This window comes from Ictalurus punctatus, chromosome 12 (assembly GCF_001660625.3).
Source record: "Ictalurus punctatus breed USDA103 chromosome 12, Coco_2.0, whole genome shotgun sequence".
In the NCBI taxonomy this organism is placed as follows: Eukaryota; Metazoa; Chordata; class Actinopteri; order Siluriformes; family Ictaluridae; genus Ictalurus; species Ictalurus punctatus.
In genome coordinates, this window is record NC_030427.2 from 29,994,954 (window position 1) to 30,011,210 (window position 16,257).

Genomic DNA, 16,257 nt, shown 5'->3' on the forward strand with positions numbered 1-16,257 from the left:
AGATAATCAGACCAGTAGAGTTGTTTTTTCCCCCTTAAAAATGGTTCAGAACTAAAGCAGATCTTGGGAACCCCGCCCACCGCTCCATCTCAAAGACAGGTGTATATGGATCAAGTTTACACTGATCTTTAAAAAAATAGAAGCTAGTATTATCCAGGTCACGCCGAACACCTCAAAGTAATACATCAAGACACCTGGACTTATAATCTCGAAAGCGTTTTACCATCAGTTCTGAATGAAGGGAAATTCCCTGGCATTTACACACAGTGTGTGTTATGTACACTAGTGACATCATGGGAGAGACCTGACACTGCAGTGGGGAGATGTGCATTGGTGTGACACTGCCAGGTAAACACTAACACATGATGCAGATGGGGCTTTTCTTCTAAACCTGTTGTTCTCAAAGCACAGGAGAGATGGATAGATAGGCAGACGCCAGACTAGATGGATGGACAAATGGAAAGATAAATGGACGGATGGATAAGTACATACAGATAAAATTCTGGATGTATGGAGAAACAGAAAGATAAATGGCTGGATGGTGTATGGATGGATGGATGGATGGATGGATGGATCGAAATGAACAAATATATAGATTATGATGTGAATGTATGGATAAATAAATGGTTGGAAGATAAAGAGATAATATACATTTGTATGGATGAATGAAGGGATGGATGGATGAATGGATTGATAGATGGATGGATAATTGGATAGCTGTATAAAGATATGGATGGATGGATGAATAAAGATATGGATGGATGGATGGATACAGATATGGATGGATGGATGGATACAGATATGGATGGATGGATGGATGGTTGGATGGATGGATACGGATATGGATGGATGGATGGATGGATGGATAAAGATATGGATGGATGGATGGATGGATAAAGATATGGATGGTTGGATGGATAAAGATATGGATCGTTGGATGGATGGTTGGATGGATAAAGATATGGATGGATGGATGGATAAAGATATGGATGGATGGATGGATAAAGATATGGATGGATGGATGGATACCTGAATGAATACTGTTGATAGATAAACAGATACATAGATAGATAGATAGATGGATAGATACATAGATAGATAGATAGATAGATAGATAGACAAACATATTGGGGAAAATTGTAGCTTTAGAGGAGCTTGACAAGGAACTTGGGTTATTTTATGTCTAAAACTGAGCTCAAATAACAGACACAATGGAGCAGGTGCATCCTGGGATATGTCCTTATTCTCTGTCCTTCATTCTCTTTTTCATCTCTCTCTCTCTCTCTCTCTCTCTCTGTATTCAGGTTTTAGATCTGCATGTCTGGCTGATAACGTTCTGTTTCCGTCTCCCTGTGCCCTTTATTACTGAATAATGTGACACATTAGTCTCACTCAGCACACAAAGAAGACAAAGAGCTGAGCAGATCTGCCTTATCGGGCGGAAGATGAGGTGTTCTTTCTCTCTCGCTCTCTGTCTCTCTCTCTCTCGCTGTGTATATAGTGATACAACTTTGCCAACACTTTCTTTGTACCGTGTGATTTATTGCCAGTTGACACACATAAGCACAGCGTGGGGCGAGTGGAGTGTGTTTGAAGCGATTGTTCACGGTAGTCGAAGCTCTCATTTACTTCCCGCCGCCCAAACAGAGTCAGTTTCACACCAAACACGCCTCAGACCAGCGAGCACCATCATAGCCAATTACAACAACCTGTTAAAGGAAGCCCTTCGTCTGAAATAAATGAAATGTACCCAGTGTGTTCCCTTAACTCCAATCCAATCAGGCAGCCGGGACATGCTCAAATCTTCTCATATAACGTCATCTTGATGATGAACACTTTTGTGAAGCGCACGTTTCCAGTAGCTCTGACAGTAGTGCAGGTTTATACTGTACATAGACAGATTATTAAAAAGTGTGTGATCTTTGATATGGGGAAGCGTTCTGTGTGGAGATGTTTATTTAACATTTATGGAAGGAGTCTCCAGTGTCAGCACTCTGTCACAGTCGGAAGTGAAGCTGTCGCTTTAAGGCCCTGTTTACACTAGTGCGTTTTCATTTTAAAAACGCATAACTGTTGCTACGGTTACGCCTATCGTCTACACTACTCCGGCATTTTCCACCCTCCAAAACGGAGACTTTTGGAAACGCAGAAGACCCCGTTTTATTTTGAAAACTCTGGGTTTTAGTGTAAACAGACCGAAACGACAACTTTTGAAAACGAAGGCGTGGCTCCGCCCACATTCGCTCCCTGATCGGGTTCTTCTGGATCATTGCGTATCCTTCCCTGATCCGTCAAGCCCCTACCACATGACCGTTATTCTACCTTGATCATATACACAACAATACGGAGACTGAACGCAAGCTTTGCTGGCTTTGTCGTCATTCTTAGCAGCTATTGTGCAGTTACATTCTGTATTTTATAATTCTGCAGCTCCTACATGCGCAAGAGGCGAGCTACGACTAGAGCGATCGCCAACAAATCTCATTTCGAGCGGCGTAAGCCCTACATGGAGCGCCGGTTTGGACAAGCAACCAATTTCAACTGTTTACACTTGTATGCGCATGCCCAGTGTGCATGAATGGTCATGTGACATGTGTATTCGGTCGTGTAGTGTGGATGAGGATTGTTTTTATTTTAAAATGCCGTTTTAATACAAAAAAACACTAGTGTAAACAAGGCCTGAGTTTCCCGACATCTTCGGGACAGAGGAGTTTACACTTTTTCTCGGTAACATGACAAGCTGCGTGTCTTTTTCCTTATTAACTTCAAGAGAAAGAAAACAGAGAGTAAAATCATAAGCGAGAACAGGAACTAAATTGTTTCACAGAACATTATACGTAACTATAAACGGATAAAAAGTATGACTTGTCATTCTTTCGTAAATAACTCATTGTAATTGTTGGTAAATCCCTGCCGTATTTGGGATGTGCTGTTGTAGTTTGGGCTGGTAACATTCAGTACGTTTATACAAACAACAATAATCCGATATTAATCCGATTAAGACGATACTCTGATTAAGAAACTAGCATGTAAACAGAGATTATTGATGACCTTAATCTGATTAAAGTCACACTCGAAGTAAACACAGATTGAATTAAGATGTGTGGAGTATTCCTGTTTTAGTCGCGTTATGGATGTGCGTTACAGATATGTACACACCTTAATCACACTATTAACGTCGTGTGGGAGTTTTCACCGCATTGTGAGACAGGACACGTTCACACACGACAGAGCTCGACCGTTTTACGGCAAACAAGAGAGCACAGCTGCGTCCCAAACCGCATACTTGCCTACTATATAGTAGGAGAAATACATGTATCTCTATATACTATATAGACGGTAAGTACGCGGTTTGGGACGCAGCCCACGGCTTCAAGCAGTCGTCTATTTGCACGTACAGCACGACTAATAATTAACCGCACTTGAAGCTTTCGTAAAATTAAAAATAAAAACACCCAAAACTGTATACGGTTCCATAACGAAGACCGACTGTATGTCGATACGAGAATTCTGGAGGGACGTCGGACGGAGTGGCGTGGTGACGTAATGACGTGTGATGTTAATCAATCTAGGTTCTATAACATGTAAAACCTGAACACGAAAGGAATATTCTAAAAGCGACTCATGTACACACCTTAATCACAATATTATACGTCTTACTCAGAATAAAGTCAATAATGAGATGTAAAGGTAGTCAGTAACTCCACTTCATCACTCCACTTTTTGATTATTTTCCCATAACAGCGGAGAGTTTTACTCCTTACTTAATCACTCACTAAACATATCACAATAATAACTGGAGGTAATCATTACCTGTTAATTGGCCCTGTATGTGTGTGTGTGTGTGTGTGTGTGTGTGTGTCTGTGGGAGAGACTGTTTGGGGAGTCAACACTACAGTTCCTGTTTAAAGTTATAAATATCTATGAGACTTAAATTCCTAATTCCTCCCTCCTCTCACTCGGTATGAAAGCTTGTTTTTCTGTCTAGCTTCCTCTGTTTTGGAACAAAATGTGCTCTCATTCCCTCAGTTCATCTTCACACACACACACTCTCTTTCCCTCACACACACACACACACACAGACACACACACACAAATAATGAAACACACATTATGACTTTTAATGGTCAGTCTGGACATTGTAGATGAGAGCAGTGTAGTGTGTGTGTGTGTGTGTGTGTTTGTTGCTCTAAGGTGTGGTGGAACAGGTGTGTCTCCTTTTCATCTCTCGCACTGAACAAATACACACTCTCCACTCTTTCACTTTTCACGTGTTAAACAGACGTGATTCAGTCACTTTCTGAAAATCACATTAAACTCCTTCCCAGTATCTGATTACTTATGAAGTGAGTTCTAAAAGTATTATCATGTATACATGCTCTCTCTCTCTCTCTCTCTCTCTCTCTCTCTCTCTCTCTCTCGCTATATATATATATATATATATATATATATATATATATATATATATATATATATATATATATATATATATATATATATATTGTTTATGAGGTGTTAACAAAAGATGAACTGACAAATTAGGTAAAATAACTTCTAATAAGCTAAATTAAACTAGAAAGAAAGACAAAAGAAAGAAAGAAAGACAGAAAAAAGAAGATAGACAGAAATAAAAAAGAAAGAAAGAAAAAGAAAGAAAAAAGAAAGAAAGAACAAAACAAAGAATGAAAGAAAGAAGATAGAAAGAAAAAAGAAAGAATGAATGAAAGAAAAAGAAAGACAGAAAGAACAAAAGAAAGAATGAAAGAAAGAAGATAGACAGAAAGAAAAAAGAAAGAAAAAATAAATAAAGAAAGAAAGAAAGAAAGAAAGAAGAAAGAAAGAAAGAAGAACGAATGAAAGAAATAAGAAAGAATGAAAGAAATACAGAAAAAAGTAAGAAAGAAAGAAAGAAAGAAAGAAAGAAAGAAGAATGAATGAAAGAAAGAAGGAAAGAAAGAAAGAAAAATGAAAGAACAAATGAAAGAAAGAAAGAAAGAAAGAAAGAAAGAAAGAAAGAAAGAAAGAAAGAGAAGGAGGCAGAGATATGAAGAACGAGTGAGAGAAAGAATGTAAACCTGAATGGAACTGAGAGAAACAGTTAAGGGAGTGAATAAAAAGATTGAAAGAAAAGAAAAGAAACAGTGGGAATAGAAACAAGGGGAAAATAATGGAGGAAAGAGTGAACAATCCAGCCAGAAGAGTAAAAGAAAGAGAAGAAAGTAATGACGAGCTGAGAGTGAGTGACGAGGCCCCACACTGTGTGTGTTTAAAGCAGAGCTGCTGATTGGTCAGTGTATTTGTCAGTTCACTTTAACCTGTCCTTACCATGATTTCTCATCATAATATCTCACACGTAAGACCACTGCTTCACTTTTAACAAACAAAAGTCTCTCACCTGGTGGCAGCTCAGTGTCTCTCAGCCCTGGCGTGACGGTGTTCAGAGACAGTGTTGTTCGAACATGGTGTAAACGATGAGCACTGGTGTTGAGGGTAATGAGAAATGTCGACTTTAAACACATTTGCTCTGAAATAAGATCCGTTTAGAAAATGAAAGATTAAAGGAAGAACAAACGAATGAGGCTTTTATCTCGTTAAACAAACATGTAATGACAGAGAGTGTGTGCATCACTCACGCTGATTTCACGTGCTGCTCCCGTTTCCTGCTTGCAAAGTCATACTGAAGTGCCATGCTAGTTAGTGAGTTGTATTTAAGAAAAGAAATAATCAACGATCACTTAAATAAATAATAAAAAAAACTACGCCAAGACAAAGAAACAAAGCGCAATAAAAAGTTATAATTCACGGTGGTAAAATGTTTATGAACTGTAATTACAACTCCAGATGTTCGTGTGCAACTCTTACTTGGAATCATTTCCAATAACAACGTTTTTTTCTCCAGACCATTAAAGAGTCAAATGAGAATGAGGATACGTATGATGAAATATTTTCAAGTACATTTCAGGTAAAGAGTAAAGCAGTGATCTGTTTCTATGTTACATTCAAATACTGTCACGTGTTTCCTGTTTATGAAAACTTTAGTGACATTCAGTTAGCAGCTAATGCTAATTGTAATAACAGTGTAAATTTTAGTTGTAGGATGTCTTTTTTTCAGTAATTGATCCACACATCTGAGGTAAATGTTGAGATTCCTGACAGTTTTGTTGTGTTTTCATAATCACTACGCCTTTACATTGTCTGTATAAAAGACTTAAAGACAAAATGCTAGCTAGCTAAATCATTGTCTCAGTCACTAGGTGTACCACAGTCCCTCCAGGATTTAGAGATTTTGCGATGGCAGAAATAAACGCAAAGTCAAGGAAACTCCGCGATATTCAGAGGAGCTTGCAATTTTTCAAAATGACTGCAGATTTTCCGCAGATTTGGGCCGAGACGTGTCGTGGGACTTCGTCATGACGCGCGTTCAGTCAAAGCCCTCTTCGATTCATGTGTACGGCTAAAAGGACTCATTTACCGACAAACATCACTGTAAAATACCGTGCGTAACAATTTTGTGCAATTGCATTTTCGCCAATTCAAGTAGTTTCCCGCGAAAAAAGCATAAAAAAAACCTCTGCGAATTGCATCGCAAATTTTGAAAAAAGGTGCAGTGAAATCGAGCATTTTTGACCGCAACAATCAGAAAAAAAACAACACAGCAAAATCCTGTTTGAGAGAAAAAAAGAAAAAAGAATGAACAAAAGAACGAAAGAGAGAAAGAAAGAAAAAATAATGAACAAAAGAAAGAAAGAAAGAAAGAAAGAAAATGAGAGAGAGGGAATATGATGGGTGCAGGTTCTCCCCGTGCTGTGGGGGTTTCCTCCCCCAGTCCAAAGACATGCATGGTAGGCTGATGGGCGTGTCTAAAGTGTCCATAGTGTGTGAGTGTGTATGTGATTGTGCCCTGTGATGGACTGGCACCCTGTCCAGGGTGTACCCCGCCTTGTGCCCGATGCTCCCTGGGATAGACTCCAGGTTCCCCCATGACCCTTAAAAGGATAAGCGGTAGAAGATGGATGGATGGATGGATGGAATATGGTGGGTAAATTCTTTGAGTTAAGTAATAATGGAAAAAAAGAAAATGAAAGAATATGGAAAAGAATTCAATTCAAGACGAAGATGAAATCCAGTTCGGACTGGTAGCTTACGCTCTGCGTCTGTATTCACCTAGCAACAGTGTTTTCATAACTTCAGCCTTTTTTTATTTTTTTATTTTATTTATTCTCACGCTATGTCTGTCAGTCAAAATGATCCGAGCACTGACTGAGTTGTGCCACGACAGTTATGTTTCTCAATATGGCAGAATTACAGTTAGTAGTGGATGCTAGTTGTGATCACAGTATAACTGTACTTGTGAGGAGTCTTGTTTCAGTAATTGACTCTGAAATCTGAGGTAAGTGTTGATAATCCCGACAGTTGTGTTTTCACAGTTACTGTACCATTACATTGTGGGTATGAAAGACATAACTACTTTAAACACTCAATGCAAAGGCACATCGAGCGTGAAAACATAACAAAACTATCAGCGATAACAAATTTTACCTCAGATTTGTTGACCGGTTACTGAGAAACGACTCGGCAAAACCGGTATTACACTGTAATTACACTTAGCATCACCTGCTACAAAAAAAACTTCCATGGGTTCTGCCATATTGAGAAACAGCTATTTTGAGCCACAACACAGAAACTCAGTCAGTGCTCAGACAATTGTGACCGAAAAAGTAATGACAGAAATAGAATGAAAATAAGAATGATTCACAAGGCTAGATACAAGGCTAATGAAACACACTGTTGCTAGGCAAGAGGTTGCTAGGCAAATAAAGATGCAGAGCACAAGCTAGGCCTGGCTAATGACAGAAAAATGTTATTCAGCTAGCTAGCATTTAGTCATTAATAGTTATATGCTAGCAAGTTAAATCATTATCCCAGTCATTAGCTAGGCCTAGCTTATGCCCTGTGTCTGTAACTTTAAACATGACATGTTCTAGCATTTTCGAAAATTACATTTGAACTATATGTATTATATCAGTTGTCTTATCCTCTCTCTGACTATTTTTTGCACACTCCATCTTTTTCCTCTTCATCTCGTGCTTTTTCAGTCCTGGTATTTAATTTCCCAGTCGTTCTTTTCCACAGACTTTCGAAAGGTGATGGATCTGTTCTTCTTTCGAAAACCACCACACTTTTCCTGCTCACTCCATCTTCTTGTCTTTCCCTCTCTCTTTCTCTCTCTCCCTCGCTCCCCCCATTACACCACTATGAATGTGCAGTGACTATGCTACAAGTACGTGGTTTGTTATTGTTCGAGACCACGCTAGGTGACGGAGTCGTGACCCATGTGCATGTGGAATGTGTGTTTGTGTGTACTGGGTGTGGTGTAGCTTTATTTTGGTTTGAATGGAAATATTCCATTTTTTGCTTGTATCTTTTGATAAAAGTGTCTGCTAAGTGAATAAATGTAAATGTAAATAGAAAAGAATAAGGCCTGTTATGTCTCATTATACATATATATTTTGCTGGTGTGTGTGTGTGTGTGTGTGTGTGTGTGTGTGTGTGTGTGTGTGTGTGTGTGTGTGTGAGTGAGTTTACTCTTGGCCTTGTTATAACACCTCACTCAAAAGGAACAGATCAAATGAAAGCCGCCATATGTGTGTATATGTGTAAAAGGCTGAGCGAGAGATTAGTTGTGTGTGTGTGTGTGTGCGTGTGCATGTGTGTGTGTGCGTGTATGTGTAGGAAGGATCTATAGATGCCTACTGGGCTATGAATGTGTGGGTGGGAATGTAGAGGGAGAATGTGTGATTGAGTGTATGAGAGAAAGAGAGGGAATGGGAAAGTGAGTGAAAATGGATGAATGAGAGCATGTGTGTGAGGTAGCTAGTGAATTAATGATGGAGTGAGTGAGTAAATGAATGAGGGTGTGAGAGAGTGAATGTATAAGGGGATGAGTGTGTGAAGGAGTGATAGTGTATGGCGAAGTGAGTGAATGTATGAGTGAGGGAGGGAGTGTATGAGTGAGTGAGTGAGTGAGTGTATGAGTGAGTGTATGAGTGAGCGAGTGAGTGAGTGTATGAGTGAAGGAGTGAGTGAGTGTATGAGGGAATGTATGAGTGAGTGTGTGTATGAGTGAGTGAGTGAGGGAGTGAGTGAGTGTATGAGTGAGCGAGTGAGTGAGTGTATTAGAAAGTGAGTGGGCATATGAGTGAGTGTATTAGAGAGTGAGTGGGTGTATGAGTGAGTGTATTAGAGAGTGAGTGGGTGTATGAGTGAGTGTATTAGAGAGTGAGTGGGTGTATGAGTGAGTGTATTAGAGAGTGAGTGGGTGTATGAGTGAGTGAGTGAGTGTCTGAGTGAGTGTATGAGTGAGTATATGAGTGAGTGAATGAGTGTATGAGTGAGTGAATGACGGAGGGATTGAGTGTTTGAAGGAGTGTATGAGGGAGTGAGTATATGAGTGAGAGAGTGAGTGTATGAGGGAGTGAATGTATGAGTGAGTGCATGAGTGAGTGAGTGAGTGACTGAGTGAGTGAGTGTATGAGGGAGTGAGAGTGTATGAGTGAGTGAGTGTATGAGTGAGTGAGTGTATGAGCGAGTGAGTGAGTGTATGAGGGAGTGAGTGAGTGTGTGAGGGAGTGTATGAGTGAGGGAGTGTATGAGTGAGTGAGTGTATGAGCGAGTGAGTGAGTGTATGAGGGAGTGAGTGAGTGTGTGAGGGAGTGTATGAGTGAGGGAGTGTATGAGTGAGGGAGTGTATGAGGGAGTGTATGAGCGAGTGAGGGAGTGTATGAGGGAGTGAGTGACTGTGTGAGGGAGTGTATGAGTGAGGGAGTGTATGAGGGAGTGTATGAGCGAGTGAGTGAGTGTATGAGTGAGGGAGTGTATGAGGGAGTGTATGAGTGAGGGAATGTATGAGGGAGTGAGGGAGTGTATGAGCGAGTGAGTGAGTGTATGAGTGAGGGAGTGTATGAGGGAGTGTATGAGTGAGGGAGTGTATGAGGGAGTGAGGGAGTGTATGAGTGAGGGAGTGTATGAGGGAGTGAGTGACTGTGTGAGGGAGTGTATGAGGGAGTGTATGAGGGAGTGAGGGAGTGTATGAGTGAGGGAGTGTATGAGGGAGTGAGGGAGTGTATGAGTGAGGGAGTGTATGAGGGAGTGAGTGACTGTGTGAGGGAGTGTATGAGTGTGGGAGTGTATGAGGGAGTGTATGAGGGAGTGAGGGAGTGTATGAGTGAGGGAGTGTATGAGTGTGGGAGTGTATGAGGGAGTGTATGAGGGAGTGAGGGAGTGTATGAGTGAGGGAGTGTATGAGGGAGTGTATGAGTAAGGGAGTGTATGAGGGAGTGTATGAGCAAGTGAGGGAGTGTACGAGGGAGTGAGTGACTGTGTGAGGGAGTGTATGAGTGAGGGAGTGTATGAGGGAGTGAGGGAGTGTATGAGGATGTGTATGAGGGAGTGTATGAGCGAGTGATTATCTTGATCTCTTCCTTAGAATCGTGGAGGAGAAATATATCTGCTAATGGATGTTTTTCATGGCACACATGACACACAGGAGGCAGCTGAGCATATTTACCTAGTTTCTCACAAAGCAGCGGTCGGACAGGGAAATTACGAGCGATTTCAAAGCACCGGTAATATTTTCTTCTCTCCGCTGGTGTATAAATAAACACGGCGAAACCGGCCGCTGGCTGCAGGCTGTAGTAAATCTGAATTTTTATGAATGACCGCATTGATCTGTGTGACCACGCCTCCAAGCGCGAGCTCGTCCATACTGTCCCCCCAGCACGCACGCTTTTTATTGGGCCGGCGATCAGAAGTGGGCGGGGCGTCTTGAGAACGCGCAACTGTCATATATAAAAAACTGACTCGAATAGATCCCGTTTAAATAACCGTTAAAGGGGCTTAGGAGACGGACCGCGTCTTCACCACAACCTGTGTGGACTGTTCTTCTTTCTTTTTTCCTTTCTTTCTGAAGAGCTCACTCACCTGGACGCTGTCTGAAGTGTCTCACCTTCTCCACAGCACCTTCACTCCAATTCAAACAACCAAAACAAATCCGCAGAGCATTCTCTTCTGGCTTCATGTTGTTGTTGTTGTTGTTGTTGTTGAAGATGAGGGATGTATTGTGCTTTCTTCTCTTCATGATGGTGGCCCTCGGCTCGGTGAGTAAACCTTCAGAACACCAGTCCTTATTTCATTCTGCTGGTTGCTTTCTGTTGACATGTCGCTGACAGCCTGGATGACAGCCAGGGATCAGCATTACAGTGGACAGTTTTCAGCACAGGAACATCATCACCTTCTAAGCTGCTCGCAGGAGGTCTGTTTAACTCCTCCGCTCCAACCTTGGAGGAAATGCCATCATTTATACAACAAAACCGATCAAGACCTACATGTACATTTAGTTTCCCCCAAGCTACAAACACCCTCAAAGCTGTAAACAAACCCTTACTTCCATCTCGTATGTTCCTTAAATGCTCCTCTACAATTATGTTTACGCTAACCAAATCTCAATCAATACCAAGCCTTTTAAAGGTGTGCCACAGTATGGCTTTTTAAAGCCTTGAAATGTGATGTGGACGGTTCATGGCTCTTTAACCATGTTACTTAAAAACCCAACAAACTTTACTTCAAACAATGATCTTAAACAATGTAGACATTTAAGGTGAGAAATGAGTTTATCATCCATCAACCAAACGATTGTTCATGGTGGTCTACAGTCATTATTATAGTCAGTAATAACAATGTCTCTTTGGTGTTTTCATGCAGCGTCACTTACGCTCCTTAAAGAACCTTCTGGTGGCTTGTTCTTTAACCGTTTTGGTGCCATGACAAACCGAAACGTCTCACCATTTCTCACCATGAAGGTCTACATTATGTAGGAGACTCCTTGTGGAGTGAAATGATTATTCAGCTCAGTTTGGCATGAGAACGACTCATCAAAAGGTTCTTTAAGGAACCCTAAAAATGGTTCTTGTATGGCATAGGTCTAAAGAACATTTTCTGGTCTTTAAACCACATTTTTAGCACTCAGCCTGACTAATGACATTCATTTTCTCAATATAATCAATAAAACTGAGGCTGGAGTCTAATTTAGTTCTTCCCTAACACACACACACACACACACACACACACACACACACACACGGTGCAGTCAGTGGGACACTTTGATGTCAATAGGAGTTGAAATGTAATCTATAATTACACTGGTCTCTGGATTTGAGCTCGGTCCTGATTAAAGATCTTCTTTCAGGTTTGCTAAAGTTGGATCGATATGCGGTATTTCCAGATATTTAAACAGACACGAGGACCGTTTTTTCCCCCCGGTGTGTGTTCTGTTCTATTTGCATAATAAAACCGAGCCTTGTGTCAGGTGTGTATCTGTGTTTCTGGTAGAAATTTGATTTCAGGTATTGCCGTTATTTAATGGTTATTTGCAGGAAGCGGTGCTCAGAATAGCCATTGCTCGGAAACAGTCGGGCCCTTTAGACCCGTCCTGGCACTGGTTTTCAGTGCTGCTGCCAAAGTCATTTAAAAAGAGGGAAAAGGTCAGGTAAATACGAATTATCTCCGGCCCACATCAGAAACAGGTTTTGCTTTGAGAAGGGAGGAGAACTTTTGAGGAGGTCGGAGGTGTTTGTGTGTGTGTGAGAGAGAGAGATGATTTGGAGAGTGTAGGGGGTGTTACACGGGCTCAGAACCTCTCTGATTGGACTAAATGATCCGCACTGAGGGAGTATCACAGAGTTGGCTCATAGCAGAGAGAAGGAACAGCTATGCAATTCTCCAAAATTGTCAGGTGGAAATCAGGACTTCTTTCTGTCTGAAGAGGTCTTTTCACTTTTTTTTGTGCAAATGGAAATGTACTAAATGAGTAGCGCTTGAGCTTGTATACTGACTCACTGTGGATAAAAACATCTCTAAACATTAGTTCAGAACAGGACATAGTGCACGTTCTTAAGTGTACATGAATAATGAGCCGATTTATGTGTGTAACACTAAACTACACAGCGTGAGGAAGACTGGTTTAATGCACTGTAAATGACGGACACCCCACCTGACGTTAAACCCACGGCTCAGCGCACCTCAGACAAGATACCTTCAGTGTCCTGGACCTGGCACGCTTTCACTGCGAATTCATCAACTGAATCTCCACCTAGAGCAAATCCCCAAGAAAAGCACTCCATTCACACCACTGAATACTGGACTCGCTCTCAACACAGCGGCTCTGAGTCAGTTCACCTGCTGGAGGATTTTTAACAAACAGTATTTCTATCCGTAGGTCTGGAATTAAAAACAGGAAAAAGCAATCCTTATACCATCCACCTGCCCTTTTAATATAAACTAGTAATTAAGACTCGAGCAGACTCTAAGCTCTTTAATGAAGAGGATAGCGCGTGTGTGTTCTGGGAGTAATTGTGTGTGTGTGTAGTTAGTAAACATGGATGAGTGTGAGTCATACACAGGAGTAAATCAGATACAGAAATCCATCCATCTTCTATACCGCTTATCCTTTTCAGGATCACGGGGAACCTGGAGCCTATCCCGGGAGCATCGGGCACAAGGCAGGGTACACCCTGGACAGGGTGCCGATAGATACAGAAATATTATATATAAATAAATAAGTAAGGATACATATTGACTGAGGTGAAATGCATGCTGAATGAACGTTATAGTGGACCTGGGACAGATGTACCTTACTGACCTGAGGGCGTTGCTGAGTGCGTTCGATCCAGCCGGAACTCATTTCACTCATTTTCACTCTCTTATTCAAAGAAGAAGAAGAAGGTAGTTGTGTAAAAGTTAGAACTCAACATTGCTAGAACATGGTTCTGATCTTACACATACAATTACCTCATTCATAGCAAATGTCAGGAATAAAACACGGTGTTGTGCTGAAGCGACTCTTACGTGTTTTATTCCTCCTTTACCACAGAGATTTAACCACACTAATTGTTTGTTTGTTTGTTTTTCTTTATAAAGAGCGGCACTTTGTACATTTGATCAGTTTATAGTTACGTCAACGTTGTGCGACCGTACACGGAACAAGTTCTCACTTCCATTATAGCAGACACAAACAGCCGTTCCCGCCGTTTCCTGTTTTCTCCTCTCCAGTTAAAATGATAAAAACGCAGCTTGTCGTGTTCCCGAGAAACCGGACAGCCCTCTGTCCTGAAGACTCTCCTGTGGTAGAAAATGTTTCTCCTTCCGTAAATGTTAAATAAACATCACCTTACAGAAAAATTCCGCATATCAACAACTGCATGCTTCTCTTTGTTTAATAACACGTCTTTTTAAAAAAAAAAACACAAAAAAAAAACATTTTGAACGATTATCTAGAGCGTTCACCGTCCAAATCCCTGTTGCTATAGAAACCATAACGTATTAGACCGAGCACGTTCATATAAACCTGTGATTCGCAGCTGCACTATTGTATGAGCTGTTATGGAAAACTATTCAACGCCTTCTGACCAATCAGAATCCAGAATTTAAGAGCACTGAGGTATAAAGCGAAATATGACGTGTATATTAACAAGCAGGTTATACGAGATCATACGGCTAATACGAGTTCAGCAGGCAGGCGAGTGTGGGTGAGATAATGTCTGGACTGGACCGGATTGTGGATATGTGGTGAGGACTGGTTTAGCACTGGATTCGGAGGTGACGAGAATAATAATGCATAAACGACATCACGTACAAAGCCGGGAAATGATGGCATATTTAAATGAGAAATTTTGCATTTTTGTCTGCTGACATCAGGGGTACCAGCATGCAAAGAAAACATACTTTTAGGTTTTAATTTGTAATATTCACTCAGAATTTCAAGAAACTGCCTCATTAGTTTTAGACATCGAGTCCTAATTTCTAGAAATATATATTTAAATAATCCTCAAATTGCAAAAACAGCCTTCCGCAAATTTAATACCTGCCCTTCAGCTGTATTAATCACAAGAGGGTGAGGATGACACTCAGGCTGTGATCAATCACACTGAGGGCATCACATTAATCTCTTTGTACCCATTATGATATTTGACTGTATATTTGAGTGTTACTTGGCTCATGTACACTTTTAACACTTCTGGGTGTTTTTAAGTTTGAGCATGCTTTTAGTAAATCAGACCCTTGGTTAGTCAGGTAGCTGATTTTGTTTGCCGCTTGATACGAAAGCTAGACCTGTGCACATTAAAGCCAGGGTTGTGTTCATTTATTTATTTTTGTATCAGTGCTGAGAAGAAAGTGAGGGATTGTGAGACAACAATGTCATGTGCACAGTACGCTAGAAGCTATTATGATTTATGTCTTCTCTCTTGCCGGAGTGTCTGATCTGTCGTACATCCTCTCCTCTCTGCAGGGCGTGGCAGGGTGCCCGAGGGCGTGCGAATGCCCTCCTGAGCGCCCCGTGTGTCCTCCAGGTGTGAGTTTGGTACCCGATGGCTGCGGGTGTTGTAAGGTTTGCGCTGCTCAGCTAAACCAGGACTGCCACGAGGGCCGACCGTGTGATCACCACAAGGGGCTCGAGTGTAATTACGGCAACGACGTGGGCAGCACTCGCGGAATCTGCAGAGGTGAGTCATGCCGCTGCTTGGCAATGCGGACCTCTCTGTACGCGAAATGTTATCCGCCACAGTTGTACACGCATGGTGTAACGGTTCTGTTCGCGATAGACGTGCTAGTGCATGAAAGGGGAAAGAAGCAAACATAAATGAACCACAAAAATAGATTGCCTTTATACTGGTTTCCTGAAATGGGGAAAACCTAATTCTTGGAAGTACTTCCTGAAAGAAAATATTATTTATTGAGACACCATCCACCCATGTATTTTAAATGTGTATTATAGTATATGTACAAACGTGCAACAATCTACAGTTTAGGTGTAGCATGTATGCTTTTGGACCCCTTAATATAGCAATATGGGAGAAATCAGAGCAAAGCCAAATAAAATTCACCCAGTCATCAGATAATCATAATGGGGCAGTTAAGGCTCTGATCGGAAGGTTGGGGGTTCAAGGCCCCACTGTTGGGCCCTTGAGCCAGGCCCTTAACCCTCTCTGCTCCAGGGGCGCTGTATCATGGCTGACATGCTCAGGTATGCGAAGAAATGAAATTCACTGTGCTGTAATCTATAGGTGACCAATAAAGACTCATTATCATTTATGAAGATTCAGTTCTCACATCTCGCATTACAATACTGCACGTTGGACACACTGTATAACAGATAGTTTATTCAACAGCATACAGAAAGAACATCTCTGTGATGTTAAAGAC

General features: G+C 41.3%; 1 protein-coding gene across 7 annotated transcripts in view; it reads left to right on the plus strand.

Annotated features, from left to right (window-relative positions):
• Window positions 1-10,854: 10,854 nt before the first annotated feature.
• si:ch211-106h11.3 (CCN family member 1) overlaps window positions 10,855-16,257 on the plus strand; it is a 16,513-nt gene continuing 11,110 nt past the window's right edge. For all 7 annotated transcript variants that reach the window (XR_008397609.1, XR_008397610.1, XR_008397612.1 and 4 more), the window contains exons 1-2: window positions 10,855-11,156; window positions 15,344-15,557. Coding sequence is in view for 1 of the 7 variants with exons in the window: in XM_053684730.1 (XP_053540705.1) it covers window positions 11,076-11,156; window positions 15,344-15,557 (295 nt within the window). In the remaining 6 variants the exon portion in view is untranslated. The remainder of the gene's footprint in view (window positions 11,157-15,343; window positions 15,558-16,257) is intronic.